The 20378-nt window shown below is 43.7% G+C and overlaps 1 protein-coding gene across 1 annotated transcript; it reads right to left on the bottom strand.

The window, feature by feature from the left end:
- Positions 1-10596: 10596 nt before the first annotated feature.
- LOC130124343 (oxygen-regulated protein 1) lies at positions 10597-19693 on the bottom strand. Its single transcript, XM_056293799.1, has 3 exons — positions 19025-19693; positions 17116-17275; positions 10597-16514 (listed from the first exon to the last, which is right to left on the bottom strand). The coding sequence occupies exons 1-3, from the start codon at positions 19691-19693 to the stop codon at positions 10597-10599; spliced, it is 6747 nt and encodes a 2248-aa protein (XP_056149774.1).
- Positions 19694-20378: the final 685 nt, after the last annotated feature.

Here is a 20378-nt window from a genome sequence, read left to right as displayed (position 1 = left end):
TTGATATGTCTTATGTTGTGGGAGTGCAGGAATGAGGAGATGGAGAGATCGAGTCGAATCAATTCCGTTTACTCGCCACACATAACAACACCAATACAGCACAATCCTTCGTGGCAACCAGTGAACCGCTAGGCTGCTGCAAACATGGCTCCCCGGAAACCCCAAGCAGTGCCTACGTCAGCACTCTAAAATGTCTGCCTTAAAGGAGCAGCAGCCCCTGGTGAATCTACCCTCAAATGTGTATCACCACAATGTGTTCATTTTGTGTACTTACTTTGTAGTACCTTCAATTTTATAACTGCAGTGTTACATTGCGTTTGTATATTTCAGTTTCACCTTTTGGCAAATAAACATCATAAACTTCACTCCGCCTCCTGAAATGATTGATTGCTGAAGAGTTTAGCTGACTGGATAGTTGGGTTATTGCTCAGATCCTCCGAGACCATGTACAGTGAAAAAACAGCATATCATCAAGCCGTAAGAAGGGAGCAGCTGGATAAGAGACTGAAGGACCGTCATACAGGCATTGAGCAAGCCTCCACGACACCCTCCCCTGATGTCCTCACTTCAGTGAGCCCAAACATCTTCTCTCACCATGGCAGAAGGAGGCATTAAAGTGCTAGAAGGATGTGTCACAGAAGAGGACCGCCACTCATTACGTTCTTGTTCCTCCAAATTATTAAGTAGTTCCAAATCATCACTCGCCATCGCCAAAGCACGAGCCAAGGCTGAGGCAGGTATCGCCAAGATGGCCTAGGCTCAGAGGGAGATGGAACTTAAACTACAGAAGGCCCGTCTGGAAGCTGACCTAGCAGTGGAAAAGGTCCGCACAGAAGCCACCCTAGAGGCTCTTCAAGTAGAAAAGGAAACGGATGCTGCACAGATTGAAGCAGAAATACTGGAGTCAGATTTGATTGACCAAGACCGTCAGTCACGTAGCAGTAGAGCATCTAATCATCTTTCACCCCAGACACGACTTCAGCATATAGAACAATATGTACTGGACCCACGATGTCCAGTCCCACCCATTCAGCTCATATGCCTCACCTTATCATGAGCTCCAAGTCAGAAATCACACCCAGCAGCCTGATTCATCCATCCCACTCTACAGACCCCTTCCCATGAAAATGGAGCCGCTCTGGCAGAACGATGGAGGAGCAGACAAGAGAGATCAACATCGACCCCTCAATGATCCTAATAATAACCAGAACAGAGCGGTCAGCTCAGGCACCCCTGACACCTCCACCACCAATGACCTCATCCGGTTTCTTGCACGGAGCCAGTTGGTGACCTCAGGGTTGACCAATTTCGATGACAAACCAGAGAATTACTGGGCATGGAAGTCCACCTTCAATGCAGCCATCACAGGCCTGTGCCTGTCAGCGGGAGAAGAACTTGATGCACAAAGACCCGTACAAGCTCCATGACCTGGGTGACCTGCTCCTAGAAGTGGAAGCCGCAAAGAGGGATGGCTACTTACCCGGCCTGTCTTACCTGGACACCTCCAGAGGAGTGGCTCCCATTGTCAACAAACTTCCATACAATCTTCAGGATAAATGGGCATCATTTGGATCCATGTACAAACAACAAAACAATGTGGCCTTCCCTCCATTCACTGTGTTTGCTGACTTTATCCGCAGGGAAGCCAGAGTAAAAACAGATCCCAGCTTCAAACTCCCACCACACGACGTGGCACCTGAAAGGAATGAGCGGTCAGACAGACAAGGGAAGACAGTTATATCAGTACACAAGACGCAAGTGTCTCCTACAGAGAAAACTGAAGATCAAAAGAAAGATATTGACCCTGGAAAACACTGCTCAATCCACGTTAAACCCCACCCACTGCGGAAATGCAGAGGCTTCAGGGAGAAGACTCTAGAAGAGCGAAAACAGTTCCTCAAAGACCATCACGTATGCTTCCGGTGCCGCTCCTCCACAACCCACCATGCTACAGACTGCAACATAGAAGTGGACTGCAACGAATGTCAGGAGTCAGGAGCCAGATAAATGGTCCTCATGATGCCCCATTCACCCAAAGACTGGATCTTGTATGGGTTGTCGTTGGCGATGTGTGCCTTGGAGGAGCACACAAGCCACCTCACGTCAGAACTTTCAAGACCTCCATTTTTGAAAGTGGACTCCCCAGCTTTCTCAGCCGATGCGGCAGCCAGGTCCGTGAGAAAGAGACATGTGCCCACAGCTACCCGGTGTCAGCTGCCCTAGACAGCACATGGAAGACACTCGACGGAGAGAACCTGGGTCAGTCGGTCTTCCTTCACACAGCCAGCGACCACAAGCTTGCTCCTTCGATAGATGACCTGAGATTCCTGCAGATCATGGACAATGAGAATCGCCAAGATAGGTCTAAAAGCTGGGTCGCACCCCTACCCTTCCAGTCACCACGGAAACGACCACCCAACAACAGGGAGTACGCCTGAAGCCATCTCAACTCTCTCCGCCGCACTCTAGACAAGCAGCCACAGATGAAAGCCCACTACGTAGAGTTCATCGAGAAGATGCTTACCAACAAACATGCAGAGATCGCTCCACCCCGCAGGAGGGCCAGGAGTGTTGGTATCTCCCATAATTTGGAGTCTACCACCCAAAGAAACCAGACCAAATCCGTGTGGTTTTCGACTCCAGCGCACCTTACGAGGGAGTCTCTCTCAACGACGTGCTCCTAATGGGGCCCCGATCTCAACAATAGCCTTTTGGGGGTGCTCATGAGATTTTGGAAGGAACCTGTCGCCGTCACTGTTGACATTCAGCACATGTTCCACTGTTTCATAGTACGTGAAGACCACAGAGACTTCCTCTGCTTCCTGTGGTTCCGCAATAACGACCCCAACAGCGACATTGTGGACTACAGGATGTGCGTCCATGTCTTTGGCAACAGCCCATCTCCTGCAGTCGCCATATACGGCCTGAGGAGAGCAGCCAAGGAGGAAGAAGAGAACTTCGGTAGCGACGTGAGAAGGTTCATTGAACGAGAGTTCTATCGCCACACACTTCAAAGCCGTCGCAAGTGGCAGGACAAGAGGCCCAACCTCCAATTAGGTGACATCGTCCTAATGAAGGACAGTCAAGCCAAAAGAAACCAGTGGCCTATGGCTATGGTTGTGAAGACGCTTCCAAGTCAGGACGGTATGGTGAGAAAGTAGACATCAGAGTCGTCAAAGAAGACACCCAGAAAGTATTCTCCCACCCAGTCTCCGAAGTGGTCCTGTTGCTTTCTACAGAAGACTGATAAATAGTTTTGGGTTTATTTGGGCACTTTAAAAGAGCCCAGGCGGGGAGTGTTCTGGACTCTGTTAGTCAATGTTTAAGTTGAGACCTTTATTCTGTCGACGGACTTTTATTTTGAAGTACTTTCTTAGTGACCGGCAAATTGTAATCAGGAAGTGTTATACCATCTTACCAGTGCATTGTGTGTGCCGCAAAAGGTTATCCGCCATCCTTGATTCTTACGTCTTGATACACGCAATGTTTGTAAGTATTTCAGTTTATGTGCCCTATATTTACTACAGCATTACAAAGTCTATCCCATTCATTTTTTTTATTATCTGTGGTATGTTATGCCGTGTTGGTTTGTGCTAGCTTGCTATGTGTTAGCATGTTCCCCTTTGCTAGTCGTATGCTACGTTATACCTATCTGTATATTGGCTAGTCTACAGCTATTATATCGTGCACTTAGGCACTCTTATTTGCACCTTTGATATGTCCTGTGTTTATTTTGTGTACTTACTTTGTAGTACCTTCAATTTTATAACTGCAGTGTTATATTGTGTTTGTATATTTCAGTTTCACCTTTTGGCAAGTAAACACCATAAACTTCACTCCGCCTCCTTGATTGATTGCCGAAGAGTTTAGCTGACTGGATAGTTGGATTATTGCTCAGATCCTTCGTGACCAGTACACCCGCACCAAGGCTAGGTGTGTGGAAGCACTGGGAGTGTCTTGCTGTCGCCCCTCTGCCAGCTCTGGACTCCTCTGATAATGAGATGGATGTCAGCAGCTGCCTGCAAGAGCATGACTATTGCGTGGCTCCTAATCCTGCCGCTTTGGACGATGCCCTGGCCCAAAACGAGTCAATGAGGAAACAAATAGAAGTGCTCCAGAAACAACTAGAGGCCGTCCAGCTACAGTCCAAATTCAGCCTGAGGCGATTTGCAGGTTCCGATGAGGACATTCAGTTTTACACCAGGTATGTCTGATTTAACAACTATAATATTACAAGGTAACGTTAATTAGTTGGCAAGGTAATGCTAATTGCAAGGCAGTCAGCTAATGCTAGTTAGCTAGCTAGTTAGCGCTAGCATAGTTCTAATGATGCCTTGCTCACCCTCGTAGTTGTCGATGTAGCTCGAAATATACACCTTAAACCCCTTTTCTTTTTTGCTCGTCTTCGCTACCGAGGAAGCACTCATGATGCAATGTACATCGTTGACCTTGATTTTAGGGAGGTCCAACAAACAGCGAGTGTAAAACAAAGCCATCACTTTTCTCAACAAACCAGACCAGAAGTTCTTGTGCAAGTACTCGTACGTCGGAAGTCGAACGACGCCATCTTACGCACCCAGGCCATTGGCCATGTCTGCGGGTGGGAAGGCGGATGTGGGTATGTGTCCTGGTCTCTGCACTAGCGCTTCCTCTGGTCGGTCGGGGCGCCTGTACGGGGGGGGGGGACTGGGGGGCATAGCGTGATCCTTCCACGCTCTACGTCCCCTGTCACTGACTACGTCACTTTTAGGGGAAAAGAAGTGGCTGGCGACTCCACATGTATCGGAGGAGGCATGAGGTAGTCTGCAGCCCTCCCCGGCTCGGCAGATGGGGTGGAGCAGCGACCGGGACAGCTGGGAAGAGTAGGGTAATTGGCCGGATACAGTTGGAGAGACAAAGGGCGACCCCCCCCCCAAAAAAGAAGCTCCTTTTCAATTAAATTCTTCTCTTTCCGAAAATGACGCAACGTAAGACACTACATATTTGGTATCTTAATCTAATGCTTAATCTAATGAGTGTTTCTATGTGGGAGTGTAACAGAGTCATTTATACCATTGTAATATGTGGTATTATAATTACACAAGATCTGTGTATAGTTACTAAACTTGTTAACCTGACACGCTATGCCTCCAGTCACTACGCGGAACGTTTCTTCAATTCCCTTTCCCCCACGGTCACGTCCGTGGGTCCCCCTCTATAAATTATGCATCCTGCCTTCATCTCGCGCCTTTTGTGCTGCATATGAGAGAGGTAAGTGACACTGGTTTTCTGTAAGTTACTTGCTAAACTTACCGTGTAGCATGCTAACATATTCCTGTGTCATTTAAGTCGTGTAGGGGGCATTTGGGGGGAGGGAGTTGGAGTGTGTGGGGCGGGGTAAACCACTTTTCTCGGCATTTCAGATGATTCTGAGCATTTGGGGGGAGGGAATTGGAGTGGGGGGGGGGTTAGGGGCAGGGGGAAGGCGGTTAGCTGGCAGGATGAAGAGGAGGGAGATTTAGACGGGTGGATAACCAAACCGCTACATTGTAGCGGGGTTCTTCTAGTGTGTTATATATTCTAATGTATTGACTGCAACATTATCGGCCCTTTGTGTTGTACATGAGAGAGGGGCTGAAGAGTATATGTAACTATTGACCTGAGGATTTTGGTTCTTTTTATTTTAACTTTGTCAGAGTAAACCGAGATTGCCTCCAAAGATATCCTGGTCTGGGCCAATTCTTCAAACACAACGCACGCGAGACACCACCAGTTACAGGTGCAGGAATTGAGGACCCAAATGCAGACGTGGTAACAGGTGAAACAAAAGGCTTACTGGTAAGAAACATGAGGGTATCAGGAACACGCATGACAAGAAAATGATATAGACGTGGTGGTAGATGATACAGGTGTGGAATGCTCTGACAACGAACAAACTAAATAGCCAAACTTAAATACACAAACTTGATTGAATAATGAACAACAGCTTTGGGACAAATGGGTAATAGGTAAAAACTGAACAGGATTCAGGATGGTGTTGTTAGAACAGGACGAGAAGTGAGACACAAACCAGGGCTAGATGGCCAGTGTTATAGACATTTCTGACTCCCCCGCAGAATCTGACTCCCCTTGGCATGAACGGATTATGGTTAGGGTTGGGGAGTTAGGGTTAGGGGGCGGGGGGTAGGGTTGGGGAGTTGGGGTTAGGGGGTGGGGGGTTAGCGTAACTTAACCTAGTCTCATGCCAAGGGGAGTCAGATTCTGTGTGGAAGTCGCAAAATTCTATAACACAGGAACAGGGAGCGCCAATAACAGAAGGAACTGTTTTGTTTTATTCATCGATTTAACATCACGATTGATTGAACAGTGTTACTTGAATGAACGAACTAAAGCGGACTTCCCTAAAATTCCTGAGTATAATTTAAAGCAGCTGTTATGATAAAGTGCACTATTGTCAAGCTTATTCAGTGAACCTCAATACAAAATCAATAACCACATCCAATTCTGATGTCACAGATTCTGGAGATGCTGCCAGGGTAATGTGGTTGGCAGTTTTCTTAAACAACGGTGTTATTCATTGCCCACAGACTTTATTTTTGTGATATATTAAAAAAACCTTTCAGCTGACTATAAGAATGACTCACAGTTGTGTGATGTCCATGGTGACCCTGTGTGTTTAGCTATTACAGTTTATCTTGGGCTGTGTGAGCTGAACACTGTGAAGCTGTGTTCACTTTACAAGACTTATGTGGTCTTAAAACAAGCTTATAGTGGTGAATGATGCAAGTTAGGCAAGCAGTATGACCTCATTTACTGTGGGCCATGAAAATTGAGATGAACAAAAATCAATACTTTTATACAACGGGAGGCAATCAAGTATTAGTAGTTAATAAATTTGATTAATTGGTTGGTTGATTAATTGATGAGTTGAATAAATGATTCACTTAGTTGGACTTTATTAGGGTTCCAAGCAGTGAATCTGCTGGAGCCCTATCTTTTTTTTTCTTCTTCTCATTGTTATTTTCTCTCTTCTTACGATTTTTCTCCACTAAACGTGTTTGGGCAGCAAAAGCCTTAAGACCAAAAAACACGGAATTTGGAGGGCATGTTACAAATTCCACCCACTGCTGTGGCACATAAAATGACACCCATTAACCTCAAGGTGGCGCTGTAATGATTAAGTTTACGTTTTTGAAATTATCTCAATAACAGCTTGGCCTAGCATCCAAATTCTTTAATCATTCTAATCTCTCAAGTCATCTGCAGCTTTGCTCAATGGTTTTCTGCTCTAAAAATGTCAAATTTTGTGACTTGATTTTCTCAAAACCCTATTTTCAAGAACTTATCTATTTAAGGTCACTAATGACCTACTGCTGACTGCAGATAGAGGTGACTACTCAATTTGAGTTCTTTTAGTGCTGCCTTTGACACAGTCAATCACAACATCCTCTTACAACACTTAGAGACGTGGCTTAGCATTAAGGGGTCAGCTATTACGTTCTTACCTTGCCAACAGAACTTTTTCTGTTGTTCTGGGTAACTCTACCTCCTGAATGGCTTAGTTGAGTTGTGGTGTCCCTCAAGGCTCAGTTCTTGGCCCCCTTCTCTTTTCTATATACATGCTGCCCTTGGCCAGGTCATTCAAAATCACGATGTGCTCTATACCCTTTTATGCTGATGACACTCAGTTATACATGCTACTAAAACTCACAGATCCTAGTGCCCTAGCAAATCTCACAACTTGCCTCTCTGACATAAATCCTGGAAGTCTGGAATTGCATCTCTGCTCTTCGCAGATGATGTGATTTTGTAGGCTTCATCAGAACGCGGCCTCCAGCGCGCACTGGGGCAGTTTGCAGCTGAGTGTGAGATGGCTGGGATGAGAGTCAGCACCTCCAAGTCTGAGGCCATGGTTCTCTGCCGGAAAATGGTGGATTGCTCCCTCTCGTCTCACTCACTTCATTAAAATGGGCGGCACGGTGGTGCAGTGGTTAGCGCTGTCGGCTCACAGCAAGAAGATCCTGAGTTCGAACCCCAGAGTTGTCCAACCTTACGGGGGTCATCCCAGGTTGTCCTCTGTGTGGAGTTTGCATGTTCTCCCTGTGTCTGCGGTGGGTTTTCTCCGGGTACTCTGGTTTCTCCCACCATCAAAAAGACATGCATGTTTGGGTTAATACTCTTGTCTGTGCCCCTGAACAAGGCAATGGAAAGAACTGGAGTTGGTCCCCAGATGCTGCACGGTGGCTGCCCACTGCTCCTAGCTACACAGCTAGGATGGGTTAAATGCAGAGCATAATTTCCCCAGAGGGATTAATATATTTAAAAAAAAAGTTGGTAAGGACTGGATAATCACATCCTCCCCAAATGTTTACCAAGTTACCATCCGTTTGCATCCAAACTTTCAATCCTTCAACTTTACCATTTCTGCTATTGCTGTTGTTATTGGCCAGCTGCTATTGTATGTTCCTTGTACTAAAATCAGAGAAAAACTGAATTTGAAAACATTGTTTATTAAGTTTCACGTTTTTGACAAAAATTGCATTTTTTTTCAGAAGCTGCCTTTCATTTGGTTTTGTATAGATTTTTTTTTTCTGGTTTCTGTGTTCATGTTTCTGTGAGGACATTAGCTCTCAACTGATAGTCATTCCTTTCTGAAGAAAAAAATATCTTAAAAGTGTTGTAAAACTCAGTGAATAATATGATATATACTTAGCACAAAAAGTAAGGAAATTTGTGTTTGGTAGATTATTTATTTGTTGTAGCAATGCTTCTTGGCAATAAATCTTATACCGTTGGAAAGCCTGTTTATTTCCCTTTTAAATGGCGCCACATTTGTAAGGAACATGCATTTGTGGGATGAGCAGCAGAGCTGAGTATGTGGGTTGCGCCCATGAAAAATTTGCCAAATCTTCTCTGCCAATGCCAAACGGCTTATTTTGCTGTTGCTATTGACTCTTGTTTTGAGCTTCTGGTACCCCAGGTGCTGACAATCAGGTGCCTGATATAAAGTTTATTTCCAAGAAGCATTGTTACAACAAAGAAATAATCTACCAAACACAAATTTCCTTACTTTTTGTGCTAAGTTTATTTACAATACTTTTAGTCATTCAAACAAAAGCCTTGGGTGATCGTATACATTGTACCGTGCACATTCTGGTAAATCTGGTAGTAAGGTAGTATAGCATATAGTATAACAACCATTGATGAGCTGCTTTCTTTGGTAGAAGAAGTGCAGATTATACATGTTGCTCATTTGTACAATTGCATTTTCATCATTTCTCAGAAGTTACACATTGTCCGTTTCAATATGAAAATAGATGGACAATATGAATTCTGGTAATTGTCAATAAGGTATGGCGTTGTTATGTACAGTCAATAGTGCAAGTTTTGAAACAGTAAAATAAAGGTGTTCACATATGCCAATGTAAAATGTGTAGATATGATTTTTTTTTCTTCTTTTACTTCATAGACATCAGGAAATAATTGCCATTACCGTCTTCAGTACTTACACACTTTAGACTGTATAGCAGCATAAAAAAGAGGCACAACTCTCTTAATTCACCACACATCCAAGTCTGGAGGGGTTGCAAAAATACAATACAGCAGCAGCCCAAATTTGATGGAAAAGCTTTTTTTGTCCATGATTATCTACTAGACTGTTATACAACAATGTGAAAGAGTCAATATTTTTATCTTTGTAGATGTGAAACAACTCACAGACCTAGAAAAAATAACTTATTCATTCACATACAATTAACTAGTCCGTCTTTATGGGGTAGATAGATAGTAGGACTCCAAAGTTAAAATGTGTTCAATGAGGAATTTCAAGTACAGTGTGAAAGTGAACAATGCCCCCTGAAAAAAAGTCTCTCTCAAATATATCTCTACGGGCCTGAAATATGAAATATGATAGTGAAATATGGCCTTATATTAATAATCCTCATGGCAACTGAACAAACAGGATAAGGCCGTGTGTCCACTGGTTGACTGCTATGGTTGAAATGGAGGTGGGCTTATAGGACAGAGCTGGGTGAAAAGCAGGTGCTGAATGCTGAGAGGAGATGCTCATTAGTTGTTGCTATAGATAAGCTTCATGACAAAAGAAGTAATTTTCCTGCTTTCTATTTATTCATGTTGTGATAATACACATAAAATGTCAATTCGTTTCTGTTATCAGCATGATTTATTGATTCATTTTTGTTTGTTTTTGTTTCTCCGCTCTGCAGTCCTAGCATTGATTTCCTCTCTGGTGCTGCCCCTCCTTTATTCTTATTGATTAGTGGAACTTGATGTGATATCAATGAGCCATACGTGTCAGCAAAAACTGGAATTGTTTCAACTTTGGAAAAAGGAGGAGCCCTCATGGCGCTAGGCTCTAAAAAAAGCTCAGGTCCCTGCATTGGGTTGAGAGTGCTCCAAGTGTGACCTTTCCATATAAAACAATACAAGAATACAGGAAAGACCTTTTCACAGGTCTCCAGTGGACACACCGACCAAGCCTACTTAAATGTAAATTCACCAAATATTTACTCATGTAGACTCAATAAGAGTGGTGCTACATATCGATGACACTGTGTTCTTGTTTATTTCTATGAAAAACAATTGTGGTGCCTTAATTTAAAGAATGGGACAGTACTGGCCACACCTGACACGGAGTGTGTCCAGAGAGTCTTGTGATTGCAGTGCACTGCCCGCCACACTAGAGGACCTTCTTGCCCTTGTCATGGCTGAGGTCTCCCCTTCTGGATGCACTTTGCTATCTGGAAGCTTAAACTCCACTGATGCAAATGAGGAAAGACTGCTATTTTTCCTTGCCCACGTTTTGGAAGTATCAATAGTGGGTGATACCTTGAAACCTTTCCTATTGCTGCAATTGCTGCCATTACTGCCCTTTTTCCTGCTTTTCACACTGACATCATCCAAAAAGGGATCTGAGTCACTTCCATGTGGTATATTATAGTAGGTACACTTGGGAGTTTGAGGCTTAGCCATCTCCTCAAGCTCTGATGAGGATATGACTGTGAGGGGGTTGTGTTGGTTTAAGTAATGTGGGGGAGAATCTACACTGGCATTTTCCTGAGCTGTGTCGATGGATGTACTGTCTAAATTACCATACATTCCAATCGGGAGAGGGGGGGATTTCCGGATTAGGTGGTTCTCTTTGAGGAGCCACCTACCTTGATCAATCAAAACGCCATCTGAGTCTGCCTCCGAGGGGAAAGAAGTGCACTGGGCAGGCTCTGTCGCCAGCTCTGCGTCTCCCTTTAATGAGCTTGCACCACTGAAATAAGACAGATCTTCTCTGTAGACTTTAGTCCCTGAGTCGTAAGAGGAGAAACTCCCACCACTTTTAAAGTGTTTTGTCTTACTTTTAAGGGACGGTTTTGAATTAGTGCGTTCTAAAGTTGTATTCCCATTGGGCATATTGGTAAAATGTCTTGAATTCCCGTCGTCTGGAGAGAGGTTATTTAAAAGCTCCTCTCCACTCTCTGTGGTAATGTCTATGGAGTCATGAGACTTGTATCCGCCACTCCCCGAGGTCTCTGGCCGGTAATCCGATAAATCTGATGTGCTGGGGCTTGGAAGTCGCTTTAGGCCATATAAACGATCCTCTTTACTTTTGGGAATGATAATTTGTTTTGTTTGTACCACCTGAGCATTATCCGGCTCTATCCGCATATTACCACGAGCATCATATGTGAATATCAGAGAGGAGGCTTGTAGAGCAGAGTTGATAAAGTCCAGTAGTTCTTGTGATATTTCCACCGGGTGAGGATGGCTGCTGCTTTGTCTCTCCTCTTCCTCCTCTCCATCATCGGTTCTGAAGTCATTTTCAGTGTCCGTTCCCTGACCCTTGTCATCATCACAGTGACAATCAGATGAAGATTTGTCTAACACTTCTAACTCCTTCTCTGCTTTCTTTGCATCTGTATTTGCCTTCTCCTCAGGGTTGGCCCAGACTTCACCTTGCTCTAACAGTCCTCCACCATTGTCAGTGCTGTCTGCATCATCGTCAGGTTCACTCCAATATCTCTCATCCTCTTTGTCCTCCTTCTCCTGCGGCTCTCCTTCTTCTTCCATCCATTCATTCTGCTCATCTAAGTCCTCATTTTGCTCTTTTTCTTCTTCCTCCTCCTCTTCTTCTTCTTCTCCCTCCCGCCATTCTTCATTCAGCCGTACAACCTCTACCTGCTGCTCTGCTTCGATATCTACCTTATTACTCCACTCATCTCTCTCTCCTCCCATTGCCTCTTCCTCCTCTCTGCCTTCCTCCTTTTTCAGGGCCTCTTCTCTCTCTTCGAACTCATCCCCTGTTTCTGCCTCATTTACATTATCGTCTTTCCTCTCGTCTCCCCTTTTTTGTCCTTCCTCCTGGTCATCTTTGATCTCCCTCTCTTCCATCCCCTCCTCCTCTTCCTCCCACTCTGTTTTTTCTTCTGACATGCCGTCATGGACCATTTTGCCCTCCTCTGTCTCCCTCTCCTCAATCTTCTCATTCTCAGGCCCATTTTCCTCCTCCTCTTCCTTGTCTTCCCCCTCTATAATCTCTTCTTCCTCCTCAATAACCTCTTCTTCCTCCTCGATATCCTCTTCTTCCACTTTGTCTTCCTCATCCTCTCCCTCAACATTGTCCTCCTCCTCCTCTACTTTCTCTTCCTCATCCTCCTTCTCAAGCACATCCCCGTCTTCCTCCTCCTCATCATATTTCTCCTCAGTAACTTCCTCCACTTCGTCTTCCTCATCCTTGCACTCAGTAACTTTTTCCCCTCCTTCATCATCCTCACCTCTCTCACCTTCTTCTTCCTCACCCTCCTCCTCTTCATCTATCTCCTCAATGAGACTAGGTTCCTCTTCATTGACCTCAAGACCTCCTCCCCCTTCTCCCAGTTCTTCCTCATCCTTCAAATCAATAACTTCTTCGTCTTCCTCCTCTCCTTCAACATTTTCCCCCCTTACCTGTTCCTCCCATTCCTGCTCCTCCTCATCTGTTTCCTCACCAGCCTCTTTCCTCCCCCATTCCTCATCGCTTCCCTCAACATATTCCTCCCATCTCTCCTTTTTGTCTACGCCATCTGCTAAGCCCCCTTCCATTTCCTCCTCTGCCCTTTCGCCACCTTTTTCTTTCTCTTCCTCCTCAGTTTCCACCTCCTCCTTGCTAACCACCATCTCATCACCTCTCACATCCCTTCCTTTCTCTTCAGTCCCCTCCTCTTCTCCTTTGTCAAACTCCTCCTCTCTCCCTTCTACCTCCCCTTCCCCCTGCCTCTCTTCTATGCTGTCTCCCACCAGCTCCTCTATTTTCCCCTCCTTTTCAAATTCTTCCCACTCCCTCTCTCTGTCTTCTATATACTCGCCATTTACTCCTTCCTCCTCTTTCACGTTTTCCTCATCTCCCGTAACAGATTTAGTTGAACTGCAGACATCAGCTTCATGACCCATCTCACAATCATTCTCCAACTCTTTTGATGGCTCGACTTTCTCCTCTATCTCTGTATTGCCATGTTCAGATTCTTTCACATCTGGATCTGCTCCCTGATCTGGATCGGATTCTGACTTGGCCAAGATGGTGGAGCCAGCAATAGTCTCAGTGATGCAGATAGAACTGGGTTCTGATGATGTTTCATTTTGATTATCATGATCTTTTACAAACTGTTCCAGTTCTTCCTCTGAGTCAGACTGGTGTCTTTCCTTTTCCACAAATGTACTCTCTTCTACATCAGGGTAGAAGCTTTTTTTTTGTTGAAATGTTGATGAAATTTCTTCTCTAAGATCTTGTGGTATATTGAGCTCCTCCATGAGCTCATCGATGTGTTGATCATCAAATGTGTCACCTCCTTCTGAGACGACTTCCAGTGCAAATTCTTGCTCTGAGAATTTGGGAGATAAAGGCTCACTTTCAAGTCTTTCTCTCATTACCTGGAAGTCTTGCCAGCGTTCTCTTAGCTGGGAAGACGTTCTGTTTTGCAGATCTGTCAGACTTGCCCTCTGCTCCTCTTCATCCTCAATAACAGAGATTTTCTGCAAAGACTCCACAACTAGCATGGCCTCTGAACCATAGCTGTTTTCCACCACTGAACCTGTTAAGCTTTCGCGCAAAGTCACCAATGACAAGAAGGACAGGAATGTTTTGGAGGGTGAGCCAAACACTGAGGCCACTTGAGATGAGAAATCTGGAAGGCTTCTGGACTTCTCAAGATTGGATTCTTGTTTGGGATCAGAGGCCCTTCTGATGCATTGGATTGAGGAACAAAGCTGCTGCAGAACGGGTTTTATTTTTGTTTGGGGGTTTAAGAGATTTGATGTGGAAGACAACGATTCCCTCTCATCCAGACCAATATTTTCAGCAGATTTGTGTGTTCTCAGTGTGCTGTCCTCCTCAACAGGGTCTACTCTGACGCTGGGCATAGAAACACACAAACCCTTTGCTTTCTGTCCAATGTTTCGAGCACTCGTGGTTGGCACCTCATGGTACACAGGGACTGATAGACAGGACATAGATTTTGTGACATCTTGTGATAGATAATGTTCCTCTGCATTATCCTGCCAATCACTTTTACTCTCAGATTCAGAATCACCACCTATCTGAAACACAACCTTTTGCTGAGGCTCTGATTCCTCTGCTTCTGCTTCCTGCTCTGTTGCGTGCTGATCCATGTATGGCACTGAATCTGAGCTGATTTTCTGCAACCAATTCTCTACATACTGATGGATATCAGAGGACATAGGATTGAGAACTGGCATTGAAACACTCTCACTCAACTCCAAAGTTGGTTTTGGCAATGTAGTTCTTTTCTCGGTCATGGATTTTTGCTTAGCAATCACCTTTCTACTTGGTAGAGAGTGCTGTTTGCGTTGTAAAATATCTAACACGTTTTTCCTCATTGGAAGTCGTGCTGTCTCTGTCTCAAGCTTATTCACGTTATGACCATTATCCCATGGAGCTCCCTGAGTAATCCTCATTTGGTTTTTAGATGACTTCCCTTTTACATTTTCACTGTTAAGCAATACTCCATGTTTCTTGCTGGGTGTTGTGTCATCCCCATCCACTTTCTTTTTCAGTTGAAACTTTTCTGATCCCCTGGCCTTCTGGCCCTTTTTGTCATTGTCTGAGGAACTCCCACTCTTCCTCCCTAGGGTGGCATTGCTGACCTTGTCAGCAGATGAATGTGTGGTACTATTTGAGGGGTTTGCCACACTATCCTTTTTAGTATCCGAGCTACTTGTTGAAGGTGAACTCTTATGCTTCCCGGTAGGTTTTATCACCTTTTTTGTCTTCCCTCCTCGAACTTTCTTTTCTTTTTTGACTGACTCTGTCTGCCTAGTTGGAGATTGAGCGCCAGGGTTCTCTGCAGTCCGGGCCTCGTAGTCGTTCAGAGAGGAAAAGTTGTAGCTAATCTCATGTGTTGGAGATATTGGATCTGAAGACAAAGACAAGATTTCCTCTCTCCGTCTGTGCAGTGAGTTGCTAGTGGATGACTGGCAGGAAAAGTCTATGTCACAGTCATTGCTAGATGAATGGGGTGCTGATTCAGTTGAGGCTGGTTTACTTGGTGGAAACGGAAAAGAATATTGTCCAGGTATGTCCTCTATGCTGTATTCATTGTTTGCAAAATAGTTGTCATAGCAGCCCTGTCTCTCATAAATATGCATCACAGTCTCTGTGATCTCCGTTCCATTATTTTGTATCTGAAGGACTTCTGCTACCCCTGTTGACTTAATGGAGGACTGGGATCCTTTGTTGCTTTTCCCTGCTGATGCTGTTTTCCGTGGCTTTGGGACTGGTCTTTTACTGCTGTTGCTTTGTCTCACCACACAGTACTCCTCAGTCATCTCACTCCCTGCTGTCCTCTCTGTATAGGAGTACTGGCCAAGTGTGCGTTCTTGGATCCCACGTTCAGTCATCGTCTTAATGCTGTCAACAGATGCCTTCTTCTTGATGTGCCTGGGACCTGGTGTAGGAGTACGTTTCAGATTTGATTTAGGTTTCCCTGTGGCTGTGGGACTGCAGTTCCTGTACTCTCCCTCATCAGTGAAGCCACCACCCTTCGCAGTTAAATTGGGATGGTTCTCCTCTTTGGATTCATCTTCGCTGACATCGGAGCTGTTTTTGACCGTGCCATTGTTTGAGTCAGGTGAGCTGTTGCGTGACCCAGACTTGGAGGCATAACTCATCCTCTGGTTAAGGCTGGTGCGGCTGACCGTTGTAGTCCAGTGGAGCATCTCCTCCTCCTTGATGGTCAGTCGCACCTTCATCTCTACTGTCATGCTGCCATCTTGGTTGATACAAAAGGACTTCTCAATGTCCTCATCTTGCGGTGCAATACAAGTCCCGTGTCTGTCCGCTGAGCTGACAGTTTCAATATTCTCCATATCTATGGATGCATGATGTGCATTGGCTTCTGTTTCAAAAAATCCATTGTGATGGCTGCTTATGCTTCCATTTAAAGATTTGTTGATCTGATTGACAATGTATCTCTCTGAGGATAAGGAATAATTTCTTGACCCTCTTCCACTTGAGAGAGATTTATTTTTATCTTAAGGTGAAGATGTTTGGCGTTGGGGTGTTTCACAAAAGCAGAGAGAGAGAGAGAGAGAGAGAGAGAGAGAGAGAGAGAGAGAAAGAGAGAGAGAGGTTTTTGATTAAGGAAAATTTGAAAAGCATCATTCAGTTTCAGATTGCTGTTGAAATCCTTTAAATTTCTATACATACACTTTACGTTGGAATGCTAAACAAAACGGAATAGCATTAAGTTCCATCTTTGAATTTTGCATCAGTTTGGTCTGAAATGATGATGATTTACAATTATTAATCACAGCCTAAAATAGGGGTGAAATTTAGGTTTTTAATTGTATTGTCACACAAATGTACACATACATAACCTGAAAGGATGGCATTGACATTAGTAAGGAGGGTCTTCTGGACATCAGGGTACAATATATGACATATAAGAAAATAAAATATTGTCTTCAATATTTGTCACCAATTCTGTGTAAATGAGGTAGCACCATTTTCTACTTTATCACAGAATAATTCGGTTTTCATCATTTTATATTTGTAATTTACTTAATGAACTACCCAGCCATAATGGACCATATATAGCAATTTATACAAAGCACTGATGAATTGACACTTACAAGCTCGAGGCTGTAATCTGGATGGCTCCACATTGTCTGAGTGGACTGACTGTGCCACGTGGCCTGTTTTCTGAAAATTGTTGTTTCCTAATTTGAAGGGTTCATTGCCAGCTGCTACAATGACTCCAGAGCACAAGATCAGCCCAAGAAGACCATCAATCTGAAATAGGAGAGAAAATGTAGATTCTTATCTCAAATGTTAAAATCAATTTGTGAGAATAGTTGAGTTACAGTGAAACAATTTCATGACACAGGCAAAAAAACAAAACAAAACAAAACACTGAATTTGTCTCATGGGTGCACTTATCTGAAATTATACTAAACAAAGAGCAACAAGAGTTTTATTTATGTATATCTGTGCTCAAGTAACAAGTGTTGTAAATGTAGTTTATATTCTTGATATGTGCAATAAACTCAAACTAAACAAATAATAAATTATTAATAGCTACAGAAAGGAAATGGTTGTCGAATATGTGATAAATAAAATTGTACTTTGAGTTCATACTATCCCTGTCAAATATGTTCATAGATCAGAGATGACAAGACAGTTCTTAAGGTTCAGTCGACACTCGTGAGCTTTAACAGAAGGTGTGTTTGCTGCCATTGAAGGACAGATGGATGAAGCGATTATGGGATGACAAACCACTAGGGGGTAGCGACATTGATAGCAACTCTTGGCATTTGTTGGAAAGTTGCTCTAAGGTGACTGGGTAAAATCCTTGATTCTGCAACTCAAGTGAATGCATTTAGGTTGAATTTTCATTTGAGAAATCAAGTGAAAATGCACCCCAAAATGCAGTTTACATGTGCAATTACTGTAATTGTGTGCAAGTTAATCAGAGCGCTGATGTAATGTGGTTTAATAGGGCTTTGTGGGCACTGTGTGAGTAACAAGCATGATTACCAAGGTCGTATTCAGTGTGTTAATCAGGGTCACTGTAAGTGCCAGTGCGAAAAATAGACTTCAGTGTTAATGCTCAACCAAAGATCGCACAATGCCATCTACTTATTCATTGTCACAACCAAGAATCTGTTGATGGACTGCAAGATATGTGATTCATGATTTGGTCATTTGATTTGTTCCCTTTACAGGTGTCCACATTGAGAACTAGGGCACGGGGAAAACTACTTGTAAAGAGAAAAACATCCGGAAGGACTTGTGAAAAGTAAAGTGGCTAAGTAGCAAAACGTTTTCAGATAGTATAGAACAATGTATCGCAACATCAATATGTGAGAAGTTTTGTTCATATATATATATGAACAAAATCCGTATGCAGAGCTCACAATCACATCAACAGTCCAAAAGAAGACCAGAGCCACTAGAAGAAGCAACAAAATGTTATTTACTCTAAGAAATACAAAACTAGTCTCATATTACAATTTTAACAGGATTTATTTCCTCCCGAATAGTGTGGGTAAATACGTCAAATTTGGACTTAACACTGGGTTTAAGGATAAATTTCACTTGAAAGAGGTTTACTCTTGCGTGTGTGTACACACACATTGTGTGTGTGCGTGTGTGTATGTGTGTGTGTGTGTGTGTGTGTGTGTGTGTGTGTGGGTGTGTGTGTGCAAGCGTGTGTGCATGCGCACGCACTTGCCAATAGCTATTCTCAGCCTTGCATCTAAATACAATATCCAATTTGTGGGATTGAGAACCAGACATGCCAATCCTTGTTTTTACCCTACATACTCTTTACCAGTCTTGAAAAAATATATAAAGGGGCAAAACTGGTGATGCATTGGCATCCCAAAATAACAAGTTGACATTAAACTTTAAGAGACCTTAAAGGTAAATCTAGATAGGGAAAATTCAAAAAGGAAGGAGATGTGAGTTATATTTACTGGCTCCTTTTACCACAAAACATACAAAACATGTACTTTCTTTTCAGCTAATAGATCTACTTACTCTTCTGCCATCTGTAGAATAAAGTTTGAGGACAGGGAACTGCAGGATTTGGGAGAGGTAATCAAGCAAAGCATCAAACGTTGGTGCCGTTCTTCTTTGTAATACAATCGTGTGCTTAATGGTAGGATCCCTGTTCTTGATGACCGCAAGCCTCTTGGGTGTCCGCACCACCGCCCTGTCGGTGATCTTTGCCGGCCTGTTATTGGCTTCATTCCTTCTGCCAAACTGACCAAATGGGAGTACATTACGTCCCCGTCGCCCTGCGCTGACAGGCCTGGCGTTATTCCAAGGCACCTGCCGTCGATAAACTGCATCCAGGTTTAGAGGCTTCACCCGTTTCTGGTCAGAACACACATATGATCCCCCATCCTGTAAATCCTCTAGACCTTTAACAAATTGAGTACCGCGAGGAGTGGTGATGGTCCGTACGCCAAATGGCAGAGGCACTTTCTTGGACAGAGCATCTAGCAGGGCATCGAACGTCTTGAAGGTGCGGGCATTGATGACCATCCGATGCCCACTGAATTTGTAGTCCCCGCTTTTGTAGAAGCATACTCGTTTCGAGGCTGAGGGGTCAGAGGGCAATTGTAAAGGTCTAGAGGCCAACGTCTGCACACTCCCAGAAGACACCCTTTGGGCTGGTGGCTCTTGGAGGGATGTATGGCTCATGTTGTCTGGGGTGTCTATAGAACAAGCAGAGAGAGATGATGATGATAATGTTTGTGGTTCCCTGTTAGGTAGCTTAAAGACATGATAAGTTTTAAACTTATCAAGTTTTGAATTTAACTTTTAGATTAATTTTAACAGATGATAGAATAGAATCATATTTGTAATGCTTAGTTTCTGGAGATTTTATGCTGACCCTTTGTATTGAAGCGCTGCACTCTAATAAGCAATGCATTATGATACTGGCTGGATGTAACACTAGTCTCGAGTCTTCAAAATTTTTCATACCAGCCTAGCTGTAGAGGGCAAGCGGCATTCTATTTGTTATGTGGCAGTCATGCAGATCTCTGTGAAAAAAAAATTGTCAGTCATGTAGTGCATCCCTAATATTTCCAGACAGTTTCAAGCATGCCATTGTTCACCCATTGCTAAAGAAACCTAATTTGGATCCCATGTCATTCTTAAGCAACTACAGACCACTCTCCAAATTGGGTTTTTTATCTAAGGTTCTGGAGAAAGTAATTTAATCTCAACTGATATATTTCATGAATACTAATAGTGCTTTAACAGTTTCCAGACTGGTTTTAGAGCTCTACAAAGTACCAATCCAGCTCTTGTTAAGGTTACTAATGACCTACTGATGACTACAGACAGAGATCACTGCTTGATTTTAGTTCTTTTAAGACTA

Source organism: Lampris incognitus, chromosome 14 (genome assembly GCF_029633865.1).
Source record: "Lampris incognitus isolate fLamInc1 chromosome 14, fLamInc1.hap2, whole genome shotgun sequence".
Lineage (NCBI taxonomy): Eukaryota > Metazoa > Chordata > Actinopteri > Lampriformes > Lampridae > Lampris > Lampris incognitus.
The sequence above is the reverse complement of the archived record's forward strand: the minus strand, read 5'-3'. Positions and strand labels throughout refer to the sequence as shown.

Excerpts from the sequence above, each read along its gene's own strand:
- LOC130124343 (XM_056293799.1), bottom strand. The coding sequence starts at position 19,693 with ATGAGCCATACATCCCTCCAAGAGCCACCAGCCCAAAGGGTGTCTTCT. Across the intron at positions 17,276-19,024 it reads ATTCTACAGATGGCAGAAGA|ATTGATGGTCTTCTTGGGCT; the intron begins GTAAGTAGATCT and ends CTCCTATTTCAG. Across the intron at positions 16,515-17,115 it reads CAGATTACAGCCTCGAGCTT|ATAAAAATAAATCTCTCTCA; the intron begins GTAAGTGTCAAT and ends CTTCACCTTAAG.